At 40.8% G+C, this 21,043-nt stretch overlaps 1 protein-coding gene and 1 long non-coding RNA gene across 4 annotated transcripts; one reads left to right on the top strand and one right to left on the bottom strand.

Moving 5' to 3' along the window:
* Positions 1 to 4,560: 4,560 nt before the first annotated feature.
* Positions 4,561 to 7,548, bottom strand: LOC125709587 (uncharacterized). Its single transcript, XR_007382755.1, has 3 exons — positions 7,117 to 7,548; positions 5,779 to 5,882; positions 4,561 to 5,459 (listed from the first exon to the last, which is right to left on the bottom strand). It is a non-coding gene; the product is annotated as an uncharacterized LOC125709587 (long non-coding RNA).
* On the top strand, positions 6,646 to 11,892 carry ndfip2 (Nedd4 family interacting protein 2). 3 transcript variants are annotated; one of them, XM_048978183.1, is made up of 8 exons: positions 6,646 to 6,878; positions 7,544 to 7,676; positions 7,988 to 8,112; positions 8,977 to 9,064; positions 9,489 to 9,613; positions 9,737 to 9,803; positions 10,267 to 10,372; positions 11,316 to 11,892. In XM_048978183.1, exons 1-7 carry the CDS (start codon positions 6,693 to 6,695, stop codon positions 10,368 to 10,370), a joined length of 828 nt encoding a protein of 275 aa, XP_048834140.1. In that variant the 5' UTR covers positions 6,646 to 6,692; the 3' UTR covers positions 10,371 to 10,372; positions 11,316 to 11,892. The 3 variants fall into 3 exon arrangements, with proteins under 3 accessions (XP_048834140.1, XP_048834138.1, XP_048834137.1); XM_048978180.1 differs by having other exon boundaries at positions 6,647 to 6,878; positions 11,311 to 11,892; XM_048978181.1 differs by lacking the exon at positions 11,316 to 11,892 and having other exon boundaries at positions 10,267 to 10,562.
* The last annotated feature ends 9,151 nt before the right edge of the window (positions 11,893 to 21,043 follow it).

Raw genomic sequence — 21,043 nt, 5'->3', positions numbered from 1 at the left:
ATCTGTCTGACGCAGAGCACGATGAAGGCATCCGCGTGTTCTGTCTTTGCTGAGCGGGTTTATTTAATATGTGCAACACGTAACTCAAAGTCAAAATGCAAACTGGTGAAATATTTATGTCTAGTGGAAACTCACCATATACCCCCAAAACATACCTGAACAAATGTAACAATTAGAAAATAAAGCAGTCTGAGCAACTGTTCCCTAACACTACAAATCATCAACAGTAAAATGAATGAACTATTCCCAGGGTTGATATGTTGTACAACACTGCCCTCAAGAGACCGAAGGAGGAACAACCTTAAAATATCTGATAACTGTTTTGAATATGGATTTAAATTCACAGTGAACTGTCCATTTCCAGGAATAAGTTATATCTATTAATATAGCTTTGCATATAATTCTAGTTATATGTAAACCAGAGCTCTTTAGACAAAAAGTCACATTAATGCGCCATATGTATTGGTTCTAAATTTTAATATTTTGAAAAAGTGTCTATTTAAACAGTTATATCAGGCTGAGCTGCCAAAGCAGGGATTATTTTTGAATAATTTCACCATCACCGAGATCATTAGGTCACTTTAGGTAACGCGATTCAACTACAAATGCCATTGTTTGTGGTTTTTTTTTTTCTGAGGAAGGAGAAAAACAACTGGGAAGTTAGAAACTGACAAAGACACGACAGTTCAAGTGAAATATATTTCAGTTTCATTTCAAATGTGACTCTAATGTTAAATAATCAAATGACAACAGTCATACCTCAAGGCTGCTGGTCTATGTCTTGCGTCACCAGCCTGATGTGCTTTGTGTCAGGAGATGCGGGTGATTCAGTATTCAGGTGTTCCATAGGTGTCTGCAGATAAAACAGAGCAGGGAGGTTTGCCGAATGCACGCCCAAACAGACAAAGGTAAAGTTCCTCTAGGAACGACATCAGTGGATTAAAATCTGCATCCATCGACCACTGGATGACCTGCAAACAATGCTTTGTTTATCGGAAAAGCCTCTTCAGTACAAGCGGCATCTTCTGCTGTAGGACATGTTGTTGGGCATGGAGCTGATGATATAAGGAATCACCAATCCGGAGAGCTTGAGAAAAGGAACAGGCGAAGGTGGACCCACAAACAGAGGAACGTCAAAGAGAACATTCAACATTGTCCTCCATTCAACCACGCACCACCATCAACTCTAACCAAATGAAACAGAATGAAAAAAATCCATTCAGAATAGCAGTGATCTGAACCAATAGTATCTGTGATATAACGTTTGTGACATGGAGTACATGTAAAACAGGACAGGAGAGAGACACAGAAATTACAGCCTATTCACCAAAGTACTGTTACATTCTAGGGGTAAAACCAGCTCAAAAAAAAACAAGGAAAGAACTTAGATCATACAAGACCTTCCAGACCAAGTCAGGAGGAGCTTAACACTCATAACTGTGAAACTGTAAGGCTTCTCACTATAGAATAAGCAGTATGAATAAAGTAAATGGGTTTTCCGGAAAATACACACAAGCTGTCCTCAAGGATCATTCACATACCAATGACTGTCCTCACTACAGGAGGACGGCTAGATGGCAGGGTTCCAGGCTGAAAAAAAGGGGCAGTCTCATGTCAACTGATGGGGGGGGGGGGGGGGGGGGGTTCAGTACAATGGGGTTGGAGCGAATCAGGGAGGAGCTGGGCACCTGCCATGGGAGGAAGGAGCCGTGCTCGTAACGGAAGAATGCCAGGCGGGTTCATGTCATCCAACAGTACTGGCTTACTGCCGTGGTTAAAGGCACACTGGTGTGCGTGAGCGCATGAGCTGTTCCCAGAACAGGAGATGGAAGTGAGTTAAGTGCTCGCCAACACGTGCGATGAGCTGCATGCTGACAGCTGAGAATTCTTAAAAATATCAATGATCTTAAAATGAAATATATAATGAACTGGAAAAGCATGGATTGTACCCACCGGGCTGAGGAAGAGTAACTGTGTCAAGTGTAGAAGCTTAAGTATCTTGAGATCTTATTTATGAGTGAGAGAAAAATGGAGTGAGAGGTCGGCAGGCGGACCAGTACAGCGGCGGAAGATTTACAATGTATCATTCTGTCGTGGTGAAGAGAGAGTGGAATCACATGGTGAAGCTTTCGATTCAACGGTCGATCTTTGCTCCTACCTTCACCTGTGGTCACGGACTGCGGGTAATGAGATTGCAGATACAAGTGGAGGTGATGAGCTTCCTTCACAGGGTGTCTGGGCTCAGCCTTAGAGATGGGGTGAGGAGCTGGGACACTTGGGAGGAGCTTAACGTAGAGTCGCTGCTCCTCTGCATTGAAAGGGGAAAGTTGAGGTGGTTTGGCCATCTATCTAGGACGCCTCCTGGACGCCTCCCTAGGGAGGTGTTTCAGGCATGTCCAACCAGGAGGAGACCGCGGGGCGGACCCAGGACATGCTGGAGAGGTTATATTTCTCAGCTGCCCTGGGATCACCTGGATGTCCCTCCTGGAAGAAGTGGCTGGAGAGAGGGAGGTCTGGGCATCTCTGCTTACACTGCTGCCCCTGCAGTCCAAACCTGGATGAGCATGGGAGGATGGATGGATGGATGGATGGATATTCAGGCTATATTACCTTAGTGGATTCATACAATTCAAATTGTAAATACTCTAGATCAGGGGTCACCAACCTTTTTGAAACTGAGAGCTATGTTTTTTTTTATATTGTCATTTTGGCATGGTGGCGCAGTGGTTAGCACTGTTGCCTCCCACCTCTGGGACCCGGGTTCGAGTCTCCACCAGGGTCACATGTGTGCGGAGTTTGCTGCTCACTGGTGAGTTGTGCTATTTTTAGAACAGGTCCGCGCGCGACTCATGTGGTCCTTGGGGGCATCCTGGTGCCCGCGGGCACCATGTTGGTGACCCCTACTCTAGATTAACTTAAAGCTAAGGAAATAACAGTGTCAGATTGGTACATTGGTGAGTGATAAAATCTGACTGTAGCGACATTACTAACTTACCTACAATGTGAAAATGAGTGTAAGACACACAAAATTAAAACAAAGGATCCATTTCTGCATTTCACTGACTAGTTATGCATTCCTAAAATATAAGCCTCAACTTTTGCTTCAGTTAGCAAACTGCAGTATTTCCTAAGCACATGGCGAATAACATTCACAAACAGTAAACAATAAACAGAAAATCTCTAAAATATGTTATAAAAGAGTTGTTATAATGACAATTTATACAGTAATTGTGAGAAAATGAGTAACATGCAAACACATGGATAAATAAAGATGAGTGTCACCATAGTGAGCCTAACAGGGCCCCTTGGTGAAATGGATGGTCCCCATGAAACAAAAACCACCATGTCCGTACTCTGATTGCCATGTGTGGAATGCTGTGACAGTGACATCACTGCTGATTCCTGATAGGAGGCATCGTGCAGTTGTTTCCTGTTAGGGGGGCCTGCGCCGTAGCATATATCAAATTGCTTAAATTAGATTATATAATGGCTGTCTAGCTTTGAACTCAGTGTTGGCTGACTTGTCCCAAGGAAACAGCCCCTGATGAACGTCTTGATGAGGTGTTCTGTGACTCCATTTTAGTGAGCTGTGGAAGTGCAAGATTTGAGGCGAGCCAGGACAAGGTGCCTTCACAATGAACCATGTTTGGGCAATAGATCCGTAATGATGGTTTGGTTTGGCGGATTCCAGTTCTGGGATTATCACAGCCACTGTGAGGCATCGTGGGACTGACTGTACAAACACCGAGGAAGACACTGACTGAAACTAACTGGAAGCTGCTTCTGTCCTCTTTTTTTTAGGTTCTCACCACTTCCTCTGTGACGGGGGAGGGGAATGGCTGAGAAGGTGAAAAACTATATTGGTGAATACACAGATAGATGCTATAAGCTTTTCTACATCTTATAGTATATGATTGTCAGATCTGGACTGGCAGTATGTTTCATAAGCACGCTGTGCTTTTGCTTTCCTTATGTAGTAGTTTATATATGTATGTAGTTTATATTCAGCCTATGTATATCGTGTATTCTCCCCGCTGACGTGCTTTGTTGTTATTATACATTTACCAATATTGGCTGTAAACACTGAAGTTTATGGATAACATCCGCGCGCTCCTCACTCAAGTGGGATCTCGCGAAAAATGTCAGTCAACAGTCATAACAGATCGTCAGAGTTTCAATACCTCGCCCTGAACAGGACTTCATTGTTAGTGAGCTGGACTTGCTGGTTTTAAGGTTTGGTTTATACACAGCTAGGTGCCGTGGGGGATCCCAGCCATGAAATGCATCGCCGGCCAGGAGCGCGCAAAGCTCTTTTTTTCGGTTCAAAGAGAGAAGTAGTACTTCCGTCCATCTTAAAAACATGTTTTTGTTTCGCTCTTTTAGAACATTGTACCAGAAAATTGTACTAATTATGAGAAAAAAATAATTTAGGCTACTAAACGCGTATAAGAAATCATATTGTGTCATTTTCTTCGTGTTGGTGAACAAAACCAAGGACTTCCTTGTTCATATACTAACAAAGTGCTGAAAATAGTACTAGTTTAGACTAGTAAATAAATAAAATGTTCTCGTTCAAGGCTCATCGTTGACATGCAACCTCATAGTTTATCAGATTGATATACTTATTTAAAATGTGCAAAGATAATTTCCTATTTCTGTAGTGCGTTTAGATGGACGCATTTTAGTACAGGGATGTGCGCGCTCCCGATAGGGGACTAGTTTCACTTCAGGGATGCCGAATCTGGTACAGCTCCTGTTTAAGGCGCAACCAGAACTGAACGAGCGGTGGTTGGGGAAACACATAATATAGATTTTAAAAAATACTTCACAGCAGTGATCCAGTGTTTCGTTCCCTCGGTTGTGTCAGTTTATTTGTTTATTAGTCAATTCGACAGAGGCATGACTTAATTCCCTCAAAACTATAATGATAGAATACAGCTGTGCATGCTCACAAGTCCGCGTTTAAATTCCCATGGATGTAAACGCCGATTAGAACAAGTTAATTGTCTGGATAGGTAAAGAGGTTCATGAATTCTGTCATGGGACATAAGTTCCCCAGTTGCATTATTTCAAATAATTTACCGTGAAATGCATGCTTATTAAAACAGACAAGTTAAATCTTAAGCAGCCACATAACACAGTCAGCTGAACATAGATATATCTTTAAAGAATGCTTGTTTCCACCAGCTTTTCCACATGCCACAAACATGGCGACTTTCGCGAGACGCTTCTCCATTTCCCACTTTAATGAATACGTCACGATGAGGTGAACGCTTGCTCCTCCCTGATTGGCTGCTTACGTGTCCGCGTTGCTTTTTGCTTATTTGTTTTTGAATTTATTCATAAAATGTAGGATTGGGAACAAGACAGTGATGGGAGTGATGCTGCTCTGGGGGGAGCCATATCTAGGGGCTCTGCTCCTCTGAGAGCCGCTCATCATTCTTCGTGGGTGGAGGTTCCTAGGTTGATATGCAAAATAATTATTAGCATAAAGATAGGGTGAGATCTGGATAAAATTCAGACTTAAACATCCAACCAATATAATTTTATTTCGCATGTATGAACTAGGTTTGGCAGCCCTAAATTACCCGTATTGCCAGACATGATGCAGGTGATCTGTAGTGCAATTTGTCTTAAGTTTCTACTTTGAGTTTAGCCAGTGTATGAAATATGCCATGGAAAGTTCCCTGAAACTGAACAACACTTAATAGTAGAAGACTTTCTAGTGGCAGGAAACCTACTCATTCTGCATATAAAACCCTAACGCAATTATGTTACCTCTTTGTGACACCGGGGGGGACACTGTTCCCGTAAAGGGGAGGGGGGCATTAAATGCGGGCACTGCCATAAAAAGGCTGCTCTCTTCGATCGGACAGAAGAGCCTTTGAAAAGAAAAAAAGCAGAAAAGGGGACTTAAGGGGGGAATCACAGTCAAGCCGATAACCGAGTGTATGCTGCCTGTTAGGGTGCGTTTGGAGTTGGTATTACCTGCTTTGTTCATAAATATTTGTGAATTTGTAAATATAAAACATATTAGTTAACGATGCAGCAACACCGAACCAAATGATAGCTTTCTAAAATAAAACACTAAACCATTAAGTTAATAAAATTGGGTAGAATTCACTAAGCGAACGCTACCAGTGGACAACGACCGGGGGTATCAAACACGCACAATACATACTCAGACACGTACTTGTATGTTTTCCAACATAAGATTATATATCTATAATCGCTCGCTGCGCGCAGTGTTTTGCATGTTACAGTTTGCATTGATTGGTTATTGCTACTCTTGCCTCCCGCCTCCAGAACAGCAATTTAGAGGCCGCCCCCGCTTTCTTTGCATCGCCGCCTCTGGTACTCCGGTACTTCCTCCTGCACGTCGAAAGCGAAAAAGCTGCTAAAAACTCTTCTAAATTAAGTTTGAGCTGCAATAGCCCGGCCTGGCCAGAATAAGTTGGATGATGGCTGCTTTGGTTATACACAGTAATCACATGTGGCAAACAGCTGATATATTTTGCAGGTTGGGGGCGAAAGGCACGAACGCCAGTTATGTGTGAATAGCGTGAGTTGCCGGAGAGCAGCGATCAGGTCCGATGTGGTGGGAGCGCGTGCAGCATGTGACACGAGCGCCGCCCCCCCCGAACACCCCCCCCCCCCTTTACACAGGATGCGTCTCAGCAGATGAGACTCGGATGTCCCAGACTGACCTCACATCTCAGACTAATCTAAATCGAGAAGTTTATTATTTGCAGCACCGCTTAGTTACACGGCAGGCAGGTCGCGAGCTGAGCGCGTGCCGATGGTCGCTGGCTGGCGCGCGGCGTGAAGGTGACCAGCGCGCGATGGCTGATAAAGCGCCGGTGAGCCGGTACCAGGCGGTAAGGAGAGGCGCCCCCCCCCTCACACACTCACGCGCCGTCGTCGGACTTTCTACACAAGTTTACAGACATTTATATACATACGTATATATACAGCCTACATTCAGGCATCGAAAACAGCCATTAGCGGCTTCTCTTAGCCTCCGTACTTCCGCTTTAAAGTTGTTGGCTCAATAAAACGTGGCGAGAGATGTACATTAGGATTGAAAATGCAGGGCTCGGATTATCGTTTTATCACCTGGAGATGTCAGACTGCTCACAACACCCGCTCAATACAGCGACTGTCACCTGCTGTCACACTGTCCCGAGTTAAGCGGCTTCGCCTGTTCGGCAGCGCGGCAGTCCGCCTTCGAATAAACCAGCCCAAGTCCCAAGCTGCTGTTTCGTTCGACGATATATCCCGTCTTGTTGCCTTTGATTGATATTAATCTGTTCTGATACCTTCGTTTGGACTAATGTCATCCAGTTTATTGTTATATACCCTCCTCCCCTAAATGACTGGCTTAACATACCGTCTGCAATCTAAGGGTTAGTCACAAAATCAATTAAGGACAAGAAAGCAGCGGCATGGTCACAATTTCAGTACCACACCCAGCCGGATACCTGCTGCTCCAAGGCTTTAAGTGGTGTCAGCCTGATGGATTCCTCTGTCTGCTTGCATGCAGCTAAACAACGAAGATGACTCCCCCGAAGAGAGCCCCCACTCCGAGCCCTCCCCATCCATCCAAGAGGTCGCTTCTGGGGGAGCTGCCATACCAGTGGGGCCCGAGGTTCCTCCTCCCTATTCCACAGGAGAAGGTATATGTCCTTTGGAATATTACCGTCGTCATTTGGAATATCCCGGCAGTTTAAACTGGTGTATTATTTTCAACCCTACCTGGTACAAAAAAAAATCTCACCATTAGTTTGCTATTTGCTAAGCTAATTATAATGGTCTTGTCACCTTAAATTCCTCCCAGTCTAGGAATTTTTAATAACGAAGTTTCAGATTTCTTAAAATAAATGTGACTTTAATGATTTAGTGATTATTATTATTAACGCTACTTCTAAATGGGTTTGGTTTCAGTTTCCCTTGCTGACTTCTAACGTGAGAAATCCTCTTCTCCCAGAGTATTTCTTTCAGAGTGACTTCCTCCTGGCCTCTGCACCCCCCCCATACAGCATCGCTACCTCCTTGCCCACCTATGATGAGGCTGAAAAGGCTGCCGCCATGGCAACCTCTGTGGCAAATATGGTACATTGCCGTTATAATTTGGGGGAGGGGTATGAAAATATGTATATTTAATATGGATATCTGCAAGTGAGATTGTTTTGCAATTTTGATCCGTCTAGCTTTCTCTTTATTTTGGCTGAAATTTTGAACGTCTTTAAAGTGTAGATCTGGAAATGTATTGGGGCCAGTGCTCAGACACGGCAATTCATATAGTATCCTTTTGTGTCGTTTTTTGATATTCAGTGCAAACTAATCCTCATTGTGCCACATTTTCTGGCTAGATGGTTGAGATTGACCATAGTAGACTTTAGGTGGTGTTGAGAGGATTACAACTGCAGCAGGTCCTGAAGCTTGTGTTGGATTAATGGATAGTAAGAGTCAAAACACCACGTGAGAGAAAAAAATATAAAAACCAAAATTAGTTATGAATTATGTGAAGGATGCAGTTAGTCAGATACTCTGTGACAAAATAAGAACAAGAGCTCTTGGGTCAGGTGTAATTAGGACCTTTATTATAGCCAAAACTATAACTGAAATAGCAAAAACTATAACTGAAATAGCCAAAACTAACTGAAATAGCAAAAACAATAACTGAAATTACAAAAACTATAACTGAAATTCAGTTACTGTAGTGCCTGTACTGCAAAGAAAGCATGTTGAACTGCAGGTTTAACAATATGCCTCAGTTCAAAGACTATAAGAAATGGATGAAGGTATCCTTGTAAGATAAATACAATCATTTTTTGGAAAATGCTTTGGTGTTTTCATTAGTTTCCATTAAAGTTATTACAATATGCACTTTGTATCAGATGTTTGTTTAAATTTCACGTTATTATATTTCTGTCTTTCTAATGAAGTTAATTGATTTATGGTGTCCTTCTGAAGCAGGGGGAGTTTCCACTGCAGACTGCTTTTAGCGAGGCTGATCGAGTGAGTGTCGGCAGCGATCGTATGTTCATGGTGGCCTTTTTCGGTAAGTCACCTTGTTGAGTGACCCGCTTTTTGTAACGCCCATGTTGAGCATCACATTAGGAGTCAGACCTTGTTATGGCACCTTGTGGTAGATCAGTGGGATAAGCGCTAAGAAACGCCAGTGCAAGATATGACTGTATCAGTACACAGAAGAAGAGACAACAGAAGCATCATAACATCAGGATCATTATCAGTTTGTCAGGACTATAAATTATCAGTGCAGCACAATGAATAGTCAGTGAATAATATATGAGCATGATATTACATGTCTAGGGTATTACATTTAGGGTGTACATCAAGTTTATCAAATGAAAATAATAAGTATGCTGTGTATAATGGTATTTATTTTGGTTTTAAACGGCAGACTTTGTGACTGAATTTATTAATTCTGTCATTTTGAATTTTGAATATATTTCTTTTGACAGTGGCCTTTCTTTTGAACTGGATTGGCTTTTGCCTGTCTTTCTGCCTGACCAACACCATAGCTGGCCGATGCGGGGCGCTCTCTGGCTTTGGACTCTCCCTTGTCAACTGGATCTTCGTCATAAGGGTATGTCTGTAAGGAAAGTTGTAACTTTCCAATAGTTTTCCTCAAAAAGCATGGGAATTAAAGATATACATATAAATGCAGTTTATTAAAACTTACCTTTTTGTGTTGTTTTTTTATCCTTAGTTTTTGGAGTATTTTGATCTGTATGCCCATGGTCAGTACTGGCTTTGGTGGATATTCCTTATTTTTGGTGAGTTGAAATTATATAACTTGTGTGCATTTATAGATATGTTCAAACAAATGAAGGAACTAGGCGCAACTATTACTGCTCTGTACTTAGTATAGTTACTTAACTAAAAATGAAATTGTAATTGTATATGTTATTTCACCAGCATCCTTTATTTCATTATTATAAATATTAGAATTGCTGTTGTTGTTGTTGTTGTGCTTGCACAGTTCTCTATAGTGCTTCCAAATACAAGATTCTGAGTTAGTGCCGAAAAAAAGATCATACACATTAAATATTGTACACTGCTGCCACCTTGTGGTGAATCGTCTTATTTTTCTGTTAAGGAGCTTTATGTAGGTTAGAAAAGGTGTAAAAGCTGAAATGTGTTTTTTAAAGCATTTAAAAGTAATTCATGTACAAAGTCATTGTATGTGGTTCATCATTGGTATTTACCTGAGCATTAAATGCTGCTGTCACTTCGAAGGTTTCCTGCTCTTCTTCAGAGGAGTTGTGAACTATCTGAAAGTGCGGAACATGCCTGAGAACATGGTGCCAAGCAGCAGGATCCGTTTCTACTTTCTGTACTAGTGGTATGAACGAATCACATGGCTGTCTCCAGTGCTATCCACCAAATCTTACTAGCCCTACATCATTCACCACCCCAAAAATTCACCTCTCTCCAGAGTGTATTACTTTTCAGTTGTATTCATTTGCAGTTTTCTAGCATCATGAACATTCCATTTTGTAATAAAAAGCAAATAAAATATTTTAAGAATTTTATACTTATCCTACATTGTATAAGTGGTTACAAGATGGATGTACAGAGGATGATTTTTGGTTGTAATTAGTCCTTGTATTATACTACTAGCTCCATTTCACGATCAAAGTTCTCGTTGTTGAAAATCTTTAAATCTTGCCTAAATCATATGGCTTTTTTTTTCTTTGAACAACTTGCCATTTTTCAGCTGTTAACTTATTTTTGTGTTTGTTTTTTGTCCAAATTTTATCAGTAAACTAGACTTATTTCACTCAATCTCATCCTTGCCCCTGTCACCCACCCATGTCTTCCACTCTTATTGTCCCCTTCATGTTCTTGCTATCCATACTGGTCAGAACAGGGTCACACCCAAATACTTTCTGCTACACCTGTTGCTTTTGTTGGCCACTTATATATCTGCTGTCTAACGAAGTTTCTCATCTTTTTGTTTCTTTCAAACACTTTGCTTCTGACCCAGAGAATTTTGCTTAAATGGCTCCCATTAAGCCTAATGATTTTCTCCTCTCCCCCTTTAATTTGCAGCCACCCTACATAAGTTACCCCCAACTGTCTTTCTAAAGTACCTTTATTTCAGTGGAGCTCGTTTAGGATTAGCAGTGAGCACAGCAGTCCTGTCCCTCACTTCTTTTGTAATGGTTGCCGTTAGTACTTTTATGTCAGAAAGCTAATTTCTCTGTGAAACAAGGTAAATGTGCGTTGGCATTTTATATGAAATTGCTTGATTGCTGTTGATTTGTTTCTGGTTTGCAGTGCAGCTGTTCACAGTTCAGTGTGAGGTTTCATTAATCTGCACCTGCCAACTGAACTGGACTCAGGGCCGCGGAATCGGAGCTCTTCAGGAAGGCTGCCACCCAAAGAAGGCTGTCGTTAAAAAAGCAATAATTATGAATAACAATCATCAATAATCATTAATGATCGTTGTAATGCCGCATTTATTGATTTCAACAATACAAGCATCTATGCCATTTCACAAATACATTTTCTAATATCTTTATCACATTCTTACCATAATTTATAAATCTCAATTATAAATATAGTCTATTGAGTTCACCATTTGAGCGATTTTTTCTTTTCTTGGAACTCATTACATTTTCACTACATGTGCAGTGTAGGTAACCACAGAAGCTTTTATGTTTTATAGGAATTTCTGGATATGCTTCTTAAACTGGATTCTTCTACAAGCTGGTCTTAGTTGTTTTTCTTTCCTTTTAACTGGCACAGTAATGTGTCTGTGCAGCTTCAGTTTCTCCTCGTTTTTTCACCTTGAACCTGAGACTAATGAATCCTAATCGTATTAATGTTTGCTTTAACATTAAAAGGTATTGTAATATTCTTGTGAGTGTCTTTCATTAACTCTGTAATACAATTTGAGTTTGCAGTCCTTCCTTTAATCCCAAGCACAATGGATTATTCTGCATATTTTATGTAAATTTGCAGTCTAGAAATTACCCGCTCTTTGAAATGTCCAGCATAATTTATGGATAGGTGTACCTGTAGTGTACAGTAATCCTGTATGACGTATTCAAACTATCTTCATGTGTAACTCCTGATACAACTTAAGTTTGTGGTATGGTAGTTTCTGGATGTATTGTTTTAAACACGCCTTTAATGAGATTGCTTGGTTTTGATAGCTACATGAATTTTATAGCCACGTGTGTGGATTATCTGTTGATGGATCTAAAACTTTGTTTTTTAAAAAAGAAATACTTGTCATATTGCCAGCCTTTTATGGGATACACTTGTAAGAAGTGGCTGTCAGTTTATACATATTTTTCTACTGGGACACTCAGACAGGCATTTTGCTTCTGCATTTTGTACTTGGAGAAGGAAATGTGTGTTTTTCCAGTAAACGATACTTCCAAATATTCCCTTTTTGTTGTTATGGATGGTGTCGTGAATAAGACTGGAGATGAAGCATCTGGAAGATTTTGGAATTCCATGTTATTCTTTGTAAAAGTTCTGCGTTATAAACAAACCACTGTGTGCAAACTCAGTTTGAATCCGTCCACTCATATCTGTCGCTACTTTTCATCTGATTCCTTCAGATTAATGCCACATTAACTCTGTTGCAATATGCTGCACCCAGAAAAAAAATACGACCTTCATATATAGTATAATGTATTACATATATGCTTGTCTACATATGCTTCGATCAGGTTTTCCTGTGTATGTATGTGTTACTATCAATTTTTCAAACTTCTTACTTGAAACGGAATATAGAAATCATGTAATATGATATATATACATATTTCAGAGGTGTTTAGGTATCAACTCCATGTCCCTTAGATACATATATATGCGTGTGTGAGTGTGGTTCTTCTGCAAGCATTTCATTATTTATTGACATCAAAGAAATTCCTGCAATATATGGGAATTCTGCTAAAGAATCATATTATTAGTCGAAGCTGCTACATAATTTAGCAAAATATTTACAGGTGATACATTTAGAGCAATAACTGTGGTTCTGTTGGGTCACACGTCCGGGGCTCCGTATACAAATGACACCCAATGTTTGTGGAGTTTGTTGGGTTCCTCTGTGTTGCACAGTGTACTCCAGGCACTCCTGTAGCCCGAAGATATCCAGTGAGGTGAATTAGCTTCTCAAAAGAGCTCATAGTGCCTGATTACGTATGTGTGTGCAATTTGGGGATAGGACACCTGGCAGCCCTATAGTGGATAAGCAATTAGAAGATGGGCAAATCAATGGACATTCAGAGTAGATATAAAGCTAACGAACTGACTGTAACACTGTCATTCAAAGGGAAGAAGATGAACTCCAGAGTCTGGCAATCTACTCAGAGGAACAGGTTGCAGGTGATGTAAGTCAGACCATCTGTTGCAAATCTGTTTCTATAGCAACTACATTTTTCTAAGAACGTAAAGAAGCTGTTCAGTGTGCTGAATGCTGTATCTTGGTGAAACTGAAGAGTGCACAGGTTCTCAGGATTGAGTTGTGGGTCCGACTGCAAAATGATTTTATGTGTCAAGGGGAACAGAAAGGTTTAAAAAATCACATGGGCAAATTGCATAGGCAAAAATGACGACAAGGACAGGTGGACAATTAGCACAGTACTTTCACCACACCGAAATATACAACCTCAAAGTCACCAATGAGTGAAATCGATAGTCTTAACACAAACTGTAGACTGAAATTTATTAAAAGACTGCCATTCAGAAAGCACTTGTACCTAAGTGGTATCCAACTTGATATAAAGAGCACACAATCTGGACAATCAAGCAAATTTGACTTTTTTCCCCATCTGGACAGGTTTTCGTTTGGAGAAAACCAAAGGATAGCTTCAAACCACTATGCATGGTATGGGCAGCGACCTTGCCGGACTCATTAGGTCTGGCCATTCATCTGGATGCTGGCATTATATCCAAGGAACGTGAAGCCATTTTACAAAAGCAGGTCCGCAGTATGCTGCACAACCTGTTCCATCATGCCGTTCCCTTAATCCAAGACGCTAATGTCCCCATACACACTGCTAATCCAAGTCAACGGCAATTTCTTTAACACCAGGATGAAGTCAGATGGCCTCCCCAGTTACTGAATTCAAACACCATTGAGCCTTTATGGGACGTTCTGCAGCACAGAATGCACAGCAGCATTGTAGCAGTACCACTTCCCCTCTGCTACCTTCGCCATTCAAGCCAGGGTCAGCTGCTGTGTGGATGACGATGATCATGAACACTTGAGACTGACTTGTGAAAGTTACATTGATCTGTTTTGCAACTTGCAATCAGCATTCCTTTACACACGGTGGCGCCTTTGTTGACATTCCTTTAGTGTCCCCCCCCCCCCCCCCCCACTCACCCTCCAGGCTGCTTTATCTCATTAAGGAGTAAGTGTGCTGTGTTACAGGCATTGAAGCTTGGAACACCCTGCTAGCCACTGGCAGCCTATCAGATGCTGCAGCGGGGAATCACTCAAAGACAATAAAGAGCAAACAGCTGTGGGAGAAAAATCAGTCCCCAGCAAATTCTCTGACTGTTTATTGTGGCTTTTCGTTAGAGAGCAGGTTTTACGTTTAAATTAACATGGGAAAACAAAACAGAATGCAAGTAAGGTAATGTCTGCCTAAGGTTTCATGCATGGATATGGTGATATTTAAAGTCTGTGTTCTGCAGGATAATAGATATTACATCTGTCTGTATAGTGGTGGAGGTAGATACCTGGTTAATTATGATGCCTTAGAGGTAAATGCTGTGCAAGGTGAAAATTTACGCTGCATTAATGATGACATGTATGAATGTCCCATCGATTTTAGAAGGTAATCAAATAAAATACAACATTGTTGCTTCGGATGGGATGGAAAAGCAACTGGATAAGCATTTGGAAGATGGATGGATGGATGCATGGATCTTTGTCTAAGTCAACTGTAAAGAATTCCGTAGTTTTACACAATTAAAAATACTTTTTAAATTGATTGATTTAATGGAAATGATTAATTTCAACTGCATTGTGTGCTACAAAACTATCAAAACAATATTTTGCAATGTTAGTAGACTATATTTGTTGTTTCAGTAAAGGTTTTTAAGAACTATATGCTTTGTGTACAGTACTTACCTGAGCATAGCAGCTGTATGTGTTTGCTGCGTAAGAAGTAGATGATATGTGTAAAAAATCCTTACTTGGTTTAGCAGCAAACCAAGCCTAGCTGGGGAACACTAAGGTAGCATAAGGGAGCATAAAAGCATTCAAACATCACAACAAGATCTTCCTTCTTGAGGAGTTTTGGGTTCAAATTTCAACAAATTGACTGATTCAGTGGTTGGATACAAAAAACTAAAAAGAGTCACAATTAGCGGAACACAGCAACACCACATAGTTTCAGTATGTGTTATGAAAATGATTTCCTTTTTTGTTAAAAATCATCCATTCGTCCATTTTCTGTAACCACTTGTCCTATTCAGGGGGTCCAGAGCCAATCTTGGAGGCTATGGGCACAAAGCAGGGAACAGTAAAAAATCTGTGATAATTAAATTCTGAAATGTAACCAGTGAATTCATGTATGTATGGTTACTAGTTGACATTGATTCATGTGTCTTAAAAATAGGCACCTTAACGTAGCAACAAAACCTTACAAAGCTGTGATTGTGAGTGCAAACAGAAAGACACTGACAATGTAGCATTTTGCACTCTGGTGAGGCTTAATTTATTCCAGATCTCGGCCTTGACCCATAATCCCCCCCCACTTTGCCCATCTGACCTGTCTGTGCCTCATTTCCTACTCATCAGCATCCAAAAGCTGCGAGCCGAGGCCGCGATCAGAGCCGTTAGACAGAGCCAGGCACTGTTCCCACTGCCAGTCCCACCCCCCCTGCTGGATAAAATAAAATAGCCATCAGATCAGGCTAACAGAGGCGGCTTTGTTGAGTGGCTCTGGAGCCACTTTCTATCGCTTTGCCCACTTCAGTGCCTCAATGCAACTGACCCCCAAGGTTTTTTTTGGGCATTTTCCCCCAGCTACAACTCTGCAAGCAGGACCCTCGATATTCAGCTGGAAAAGAGGCCATGAATCGAAAAAGGAAAACAAAGCCTGTTCTGCTTCCTAATAAGAAACTTCCTAAAGCTCAAGACTCCAGTTGCATTTTTAAAAAGCACTTTGTTGAGGAATTTTATTGAATAATAAAGTCAAAATACCAAGAAAAATATTTAAAAGTAATCTGGAGTTATTTATGTCCATGTACTGAATCCAGGACATTTTCTTTACTTATTATGAAATTACAGTAGAATAATAATATTCCTTACTCTACCCACATTACCTGAGGGTAGTAGTTTTGGGATTTAGATTTTTCTGCTACAGTGAATGGGGATTTTCCAGCGGAAGGAGCTTAGTTAAAAACTCTTGATTGATGTTTAAACATTTTAAATGTTTCACAAATACTTCATATCGGGAAGGCTATTTGGCATGCCTGTCCACATTGCTCTTCTTTCAATGCATTTCTGTGTCATTACCAGAGTGCTTAGTCCTTTCTCGCAGTTCCTGCTGCCTCAAAATATTCGTGTCTTATCTCCTGTCTCACTTTTTCAAAGTTCCCCCAGAAAAGCCAGAGCTACTAGTGTACGTGTGACTATAACAGCCCGCTGTGCTACTGGAGGGGGCAGAGGATCTGTGTCAGCCTTATTAATACCAGTTTTCTTCAGTCTTTGTCTGATATCAACCCTCACAGCGTGTCATGGCAGCTATTCGGTTTTACACTTACAGCATGAAAGAAAATTAAATTTGCAGATAAAGACATCTTCATTTTAGGGTTATACCAGCAGGCTAAGGTGGTTGGGCGTATGTTGAAAGAGATAACGACTATAGAGAGTTTCCTTTTTTGATAAGTTAGTCCTAGTCTAAGTGCTGCTACTTAAGGTTAAACAAGCACATCCTTAGGCCATCCATTTATTATTGATAAAGACTCACAGGCAAACGATGCTTCCCGGCCTGAAAACTTTTTGTCCCACCATCGCAGTTGTTTTTCTGAAATCTTTTGCAAACCCTTTGAAAAAAATAATGAATTATTTATCTAATTTGCATATAGTAAGACTTATGCACAGGCTATACTAACATTTTTACAGAGCGGGGGGGCAAGCCAAAACTTGCCGTGCACCGTGAGTGCAGCTGCTCGCTCTGAAGTCCTCCTCGGCGCTGCCGCGTCTCTGTGAAACACGAGGCCCTTCCCTAGCATTCCTCGCACCACGGCTTTCACCTTCATTTGTTTTCCATTACGCTTTCTCGTGTGTTGACTCGTCACTTGGAGATGTGCTGTTTTCCCCTGCTGTCAGTATTTTTATTTTTTTATTTTTCACTCTTTAAAGAGCTGTTGTATAATTTACTTGAAATATCATGTATCATTAGCATAGCAGTAACTGTAACACTAAATAAGTGTAACATATGGATGCACACACAGTGTAAAGCTCTATATATACACACACATATGGTTGCATCACTTGTAGCAGTCAATCATTTAATAACTACCAATAGTGTAGTAATGTGCCAATAACAATAAATTTCTCAGTTCTTAATGTAATAAAAGTCAACAATGTAATAAGTGACCATGGCAAAAAGTTACGATGTTATTGCTTGAGAAAATGTATTGCATTATTGGTCAGTTGTCACATTATCAACTTCTATTATGTTACGAATGGAAAAATTATTGTTATTGGCAGCTAATACATCAGTGCTAGTTATTACATTATTGGCTATTACAGCATCTGCATTTATCAATGGACTGTGGATTGATTGATTAATTGATTGATTGATTGATTAAGTTATGAAATGCTATTTTCCTGGCGGGGCAAATCGTAGAATTGCCCCTGATGGCAGCCCCATTACACACATCCTTAATCTCAGATATCGATTCTCACATTGGTTGTCACCAAAGGACTGTGTAGCAGTTTGTCGCTAGCGCTGCCTCCTATCTGCGTGACGAGATTCGCGGCTCCCGGCCCTCCTATCTGGGGGGCACCGTTTAGTTGTTCTCGCTCGACAACCTGGAAGGCGGGTGTTTCGGGTTCCCTCCCTTCATGTTAAGTCACAGGGAGACATGAGGGTGCGATAGGATGAAAACTGACACATCAATTACTGCCCCCTTCAGGGCATTTTATAAGCCATGTCATATAAGGGTGATTATTTAGATAGGAGGACTTTTGGGTGGTCACATGGGTCATATTGTAAGAGGAAATTGCAGTGTGCAGTTCATGTGTAAAATCATGTTTATCATGATAGGTAAAAGGTCTATATATCACACTGCGGAAGGCATGTGATTTTAATGGGGAAAAGGCAGATACCACCTCAGAGTGACTATAACAACTTCCACAGACACATGGACTGTTCTAGACTATGCATTGTATGTATTAGTGTTTCATATTAGAGACACATTTATTACAATATACTATTAGTTTATTATTGCAATATATTATTATTATTATTAAATTTGTTTTACTTATTTGAATTGAGTTCATTACAGTTATGTTCTAGGAGTAACGGAACTGACAGTGACCCTGCAGGTTAGCAGATCGTATGAGGTAGAGAAATTCTCTTTGGAGCTAAAATAGTTAACTGTTATGCGGCTCCTTTATTAATGACTAATAACTATTGTGGGGGTTAAGCTGTGTTTCGCTGTGTGTCAATGCTTCTACAAGCTGTGTGAGTTTTTTTCACCCCGGAAAGAAATTGTGATCAAGTTATCCATTCAAAAGGCTACTGGAAAAATGGATCACTAGGGCATTTTGAAGCGTGGACATAAAATTTTGTGTGTTGTGGGCCTATGTGAGCGAAATCTAACTGCAAAGGAATATGAAGGGATACTGAACATGAATCGCTGTATTTGTATGCAAGAATAAGATTTATAATAAGATTTATAATGAGTTTATGCAGGAAGGAATCTTCTGATCACAGGGGATACGCGCTGAGCAGAAATCACCATAAAATTACCATGACGACTACGGTAAATAAAAAAGGGCATCATTAAAAGCGAGTTTTGGTCAAAGGGTGAGTTACCGTGAAGCTATTATTATTATTATTATCATTATTATTATCATTATTATTATTATTATCCATCCATCCATTTTCCAAACCGCTTATCCTACTGGGTCGCGGGGGGTCCGGAGCCTATCCCGGAAGCAATGGGCACGAGGCAGGGAACAACCCAGGATGGGGGGCCAGCCCATCGCAGATAATTATAATTATTATTATTCATAATGATCACCTCATAGGCACTTTACGCTTCATAGTGAAGCTGGAGATGGATGCATTTAGGAAAAAGGAGAGTAAATGCATGGCGGGGTGTGTGTACAAACATTAGTGAGGTCAGCTTCCTTAAGAAGAGAAATAAGTTTGGAAATGGGATCACTTACATTATTTCCAAAGCAGAAAATAAGTTCATTCATTCATTCATTCATTCATTCACTCACCTTCTATACTGCTTGTCCTATACAGGGTGGCGGGGGCCTGGAGTCTATCCTAGAAACAGTGGGCATAAGGCAGGGAATAATCCAGGTTCGGGAGTCAACCCATCGCAGTAGAAAATATGGGCTTTATTTTAAGAATCAGCATATCAAGGGATATTCTAAATGACAATAGGCTGATTGACATAAGAACAGTACAAAAATTGTGCAGCGTGCAGTTCCACAATCTAAAGCATCAAATGTAGTAAGACAACGTCAAATAGGTCGTTGGAATAAATATAGCTAATCAGATGAGGAAGAAGATTGCAGCTCCACTGCGAGATCAAAAAGACCCCTGACTGTGATTTCAAAATGCTCAGAGATGAGGGAGTCAGGTGACTTCAGCGCAGAGGCTGCAGAAATCTGGGAGTGTGTGGTTTAATGACAGGCCGTGTGAAGGCAAGAAAACGCAAAGAAGGGAGAGGCAGGAAGAGCAGGGACTGCCAGTGAAGATGCATAGCAGGACATAAAGGCGGGTGGCAGACAGGCTGGGCCCTGAGCTCACTGGTCAGAGGGAGAGAGGAAGGGGGCGCTGTGCTGAGAAGAGGAGCGCAGTGAGAACAGAAGCTGCATGGATGCTACCAGTGACAGAGGCAGCTGGAATCTGCAGAAAGGCAAGAACAATGAGAGAAGAGCAGAGTAGGAAAACAGACAACCATGCTAGAGGAACTGGGGGAAGGGAGGTACTATCTGAACCACCATTGTGAGACAAAACCTCTTTAAAAAAACACCGCTTAGGCCGGCCCGCTATGAGCACTGTACTAATACAACGTTCCAGATAAACAAGAGTGAAATTAAAAGCACACTGATGGACTATAGTTCAACAATAACGCCTACATGCTTCCGTTGCACTGCTGTGTGAGCTTAAGAAGATATGAAATTCTGCTCAGTGTGGGCGTATTTTTTTTGTTGTATTTGACAAAATATCGGAGGTTGCTGCTTTGCACATGCTGTATTAAAATTCACAAATATTTAAAAATGTAATTTGGAGCATTATTCAGAAATATTACGGTAAAATATCGTCTACTGCTTTTCCAAAAGGAGTGTTTAAGTGTGGGTAAGTGATGTTCATTGTCTCAAAGAATTTGGCTGCATACATAATACTGGCTTTTTCTGCTAAAGAAGTAAAACGATAGCTATAATGATAGCTATAATGATAGCTATAATGACAGATATAATGATAGCTAATAGCAACCTGTCCATAAATATATCCAAGCTTTCACCGAGTTTTTGATTGTATAGTTCTGCTTTTACAGTGCTTTTTTTTTAAAGTTATGCTTACTGTTGCTTAAATCAGACAACAGAAGTAATGCATATTTATACATTTGAAATTCTAACCATATGGAAAAAACGATGTTCTTGTATTTTACTGGTGTATTTTAACGGTGGTGCATTTTAATGAACGGGCTCCTCATTTTGATTTGCTGGTTTCAGACTGACTGCCCTTCATGTCACATTTGTTCCTTTCCTCCCTTTGGCAAGTGAATGCACAACCGAAGCAACAGGCTTAATTAACTGCGTGCCAAATATTGATATTTCCAA

The sequence above is a fragment of the Brienomyrus brachyistius genome, chromosome 16, assembly GCF_023856365.1.
Source record: "Brienomyrus brachyistius isolate T26 chromosome 16, BBRACH_0.4, whole genome shotgun sequence".
In the NCBI taxonomy this organism is placed as follows: Eukaryota; Metazoa; Chordata; class Actinopteri; order Osteoglossiformes; family Mormyridae; genus Brienomyrus; species Brienomyrus brachyistius.
This window is presented reverse-complemented; position numbering and strand designations above follow the sequence as displayed.

Bases quoted from the DNA above. Each gene is read 5' to 3' on its own strand.
- ndfip2 (XM_048978183.1), top strand. From the start codon at position 6,693: ATGTCCCAGACTGACCTCACATCTCAGACTAATCTAAATCGAGAAGTT. The intron at 6,879-7,543 runs GTAAGGAGAGGC...GCTTGCATGCAG, and splicing joins CGGTGAGCCGGTACCAGGCG to CTAAACAACGAAGATGACTC. The intron at 9,065-9,488 runs GTAAGTCACCTT...TTCTTTTGACAG, and splicing joins GTTCATGGTGGCCTTTTTCG to TGGCCTTTCTTTTGAACTGG.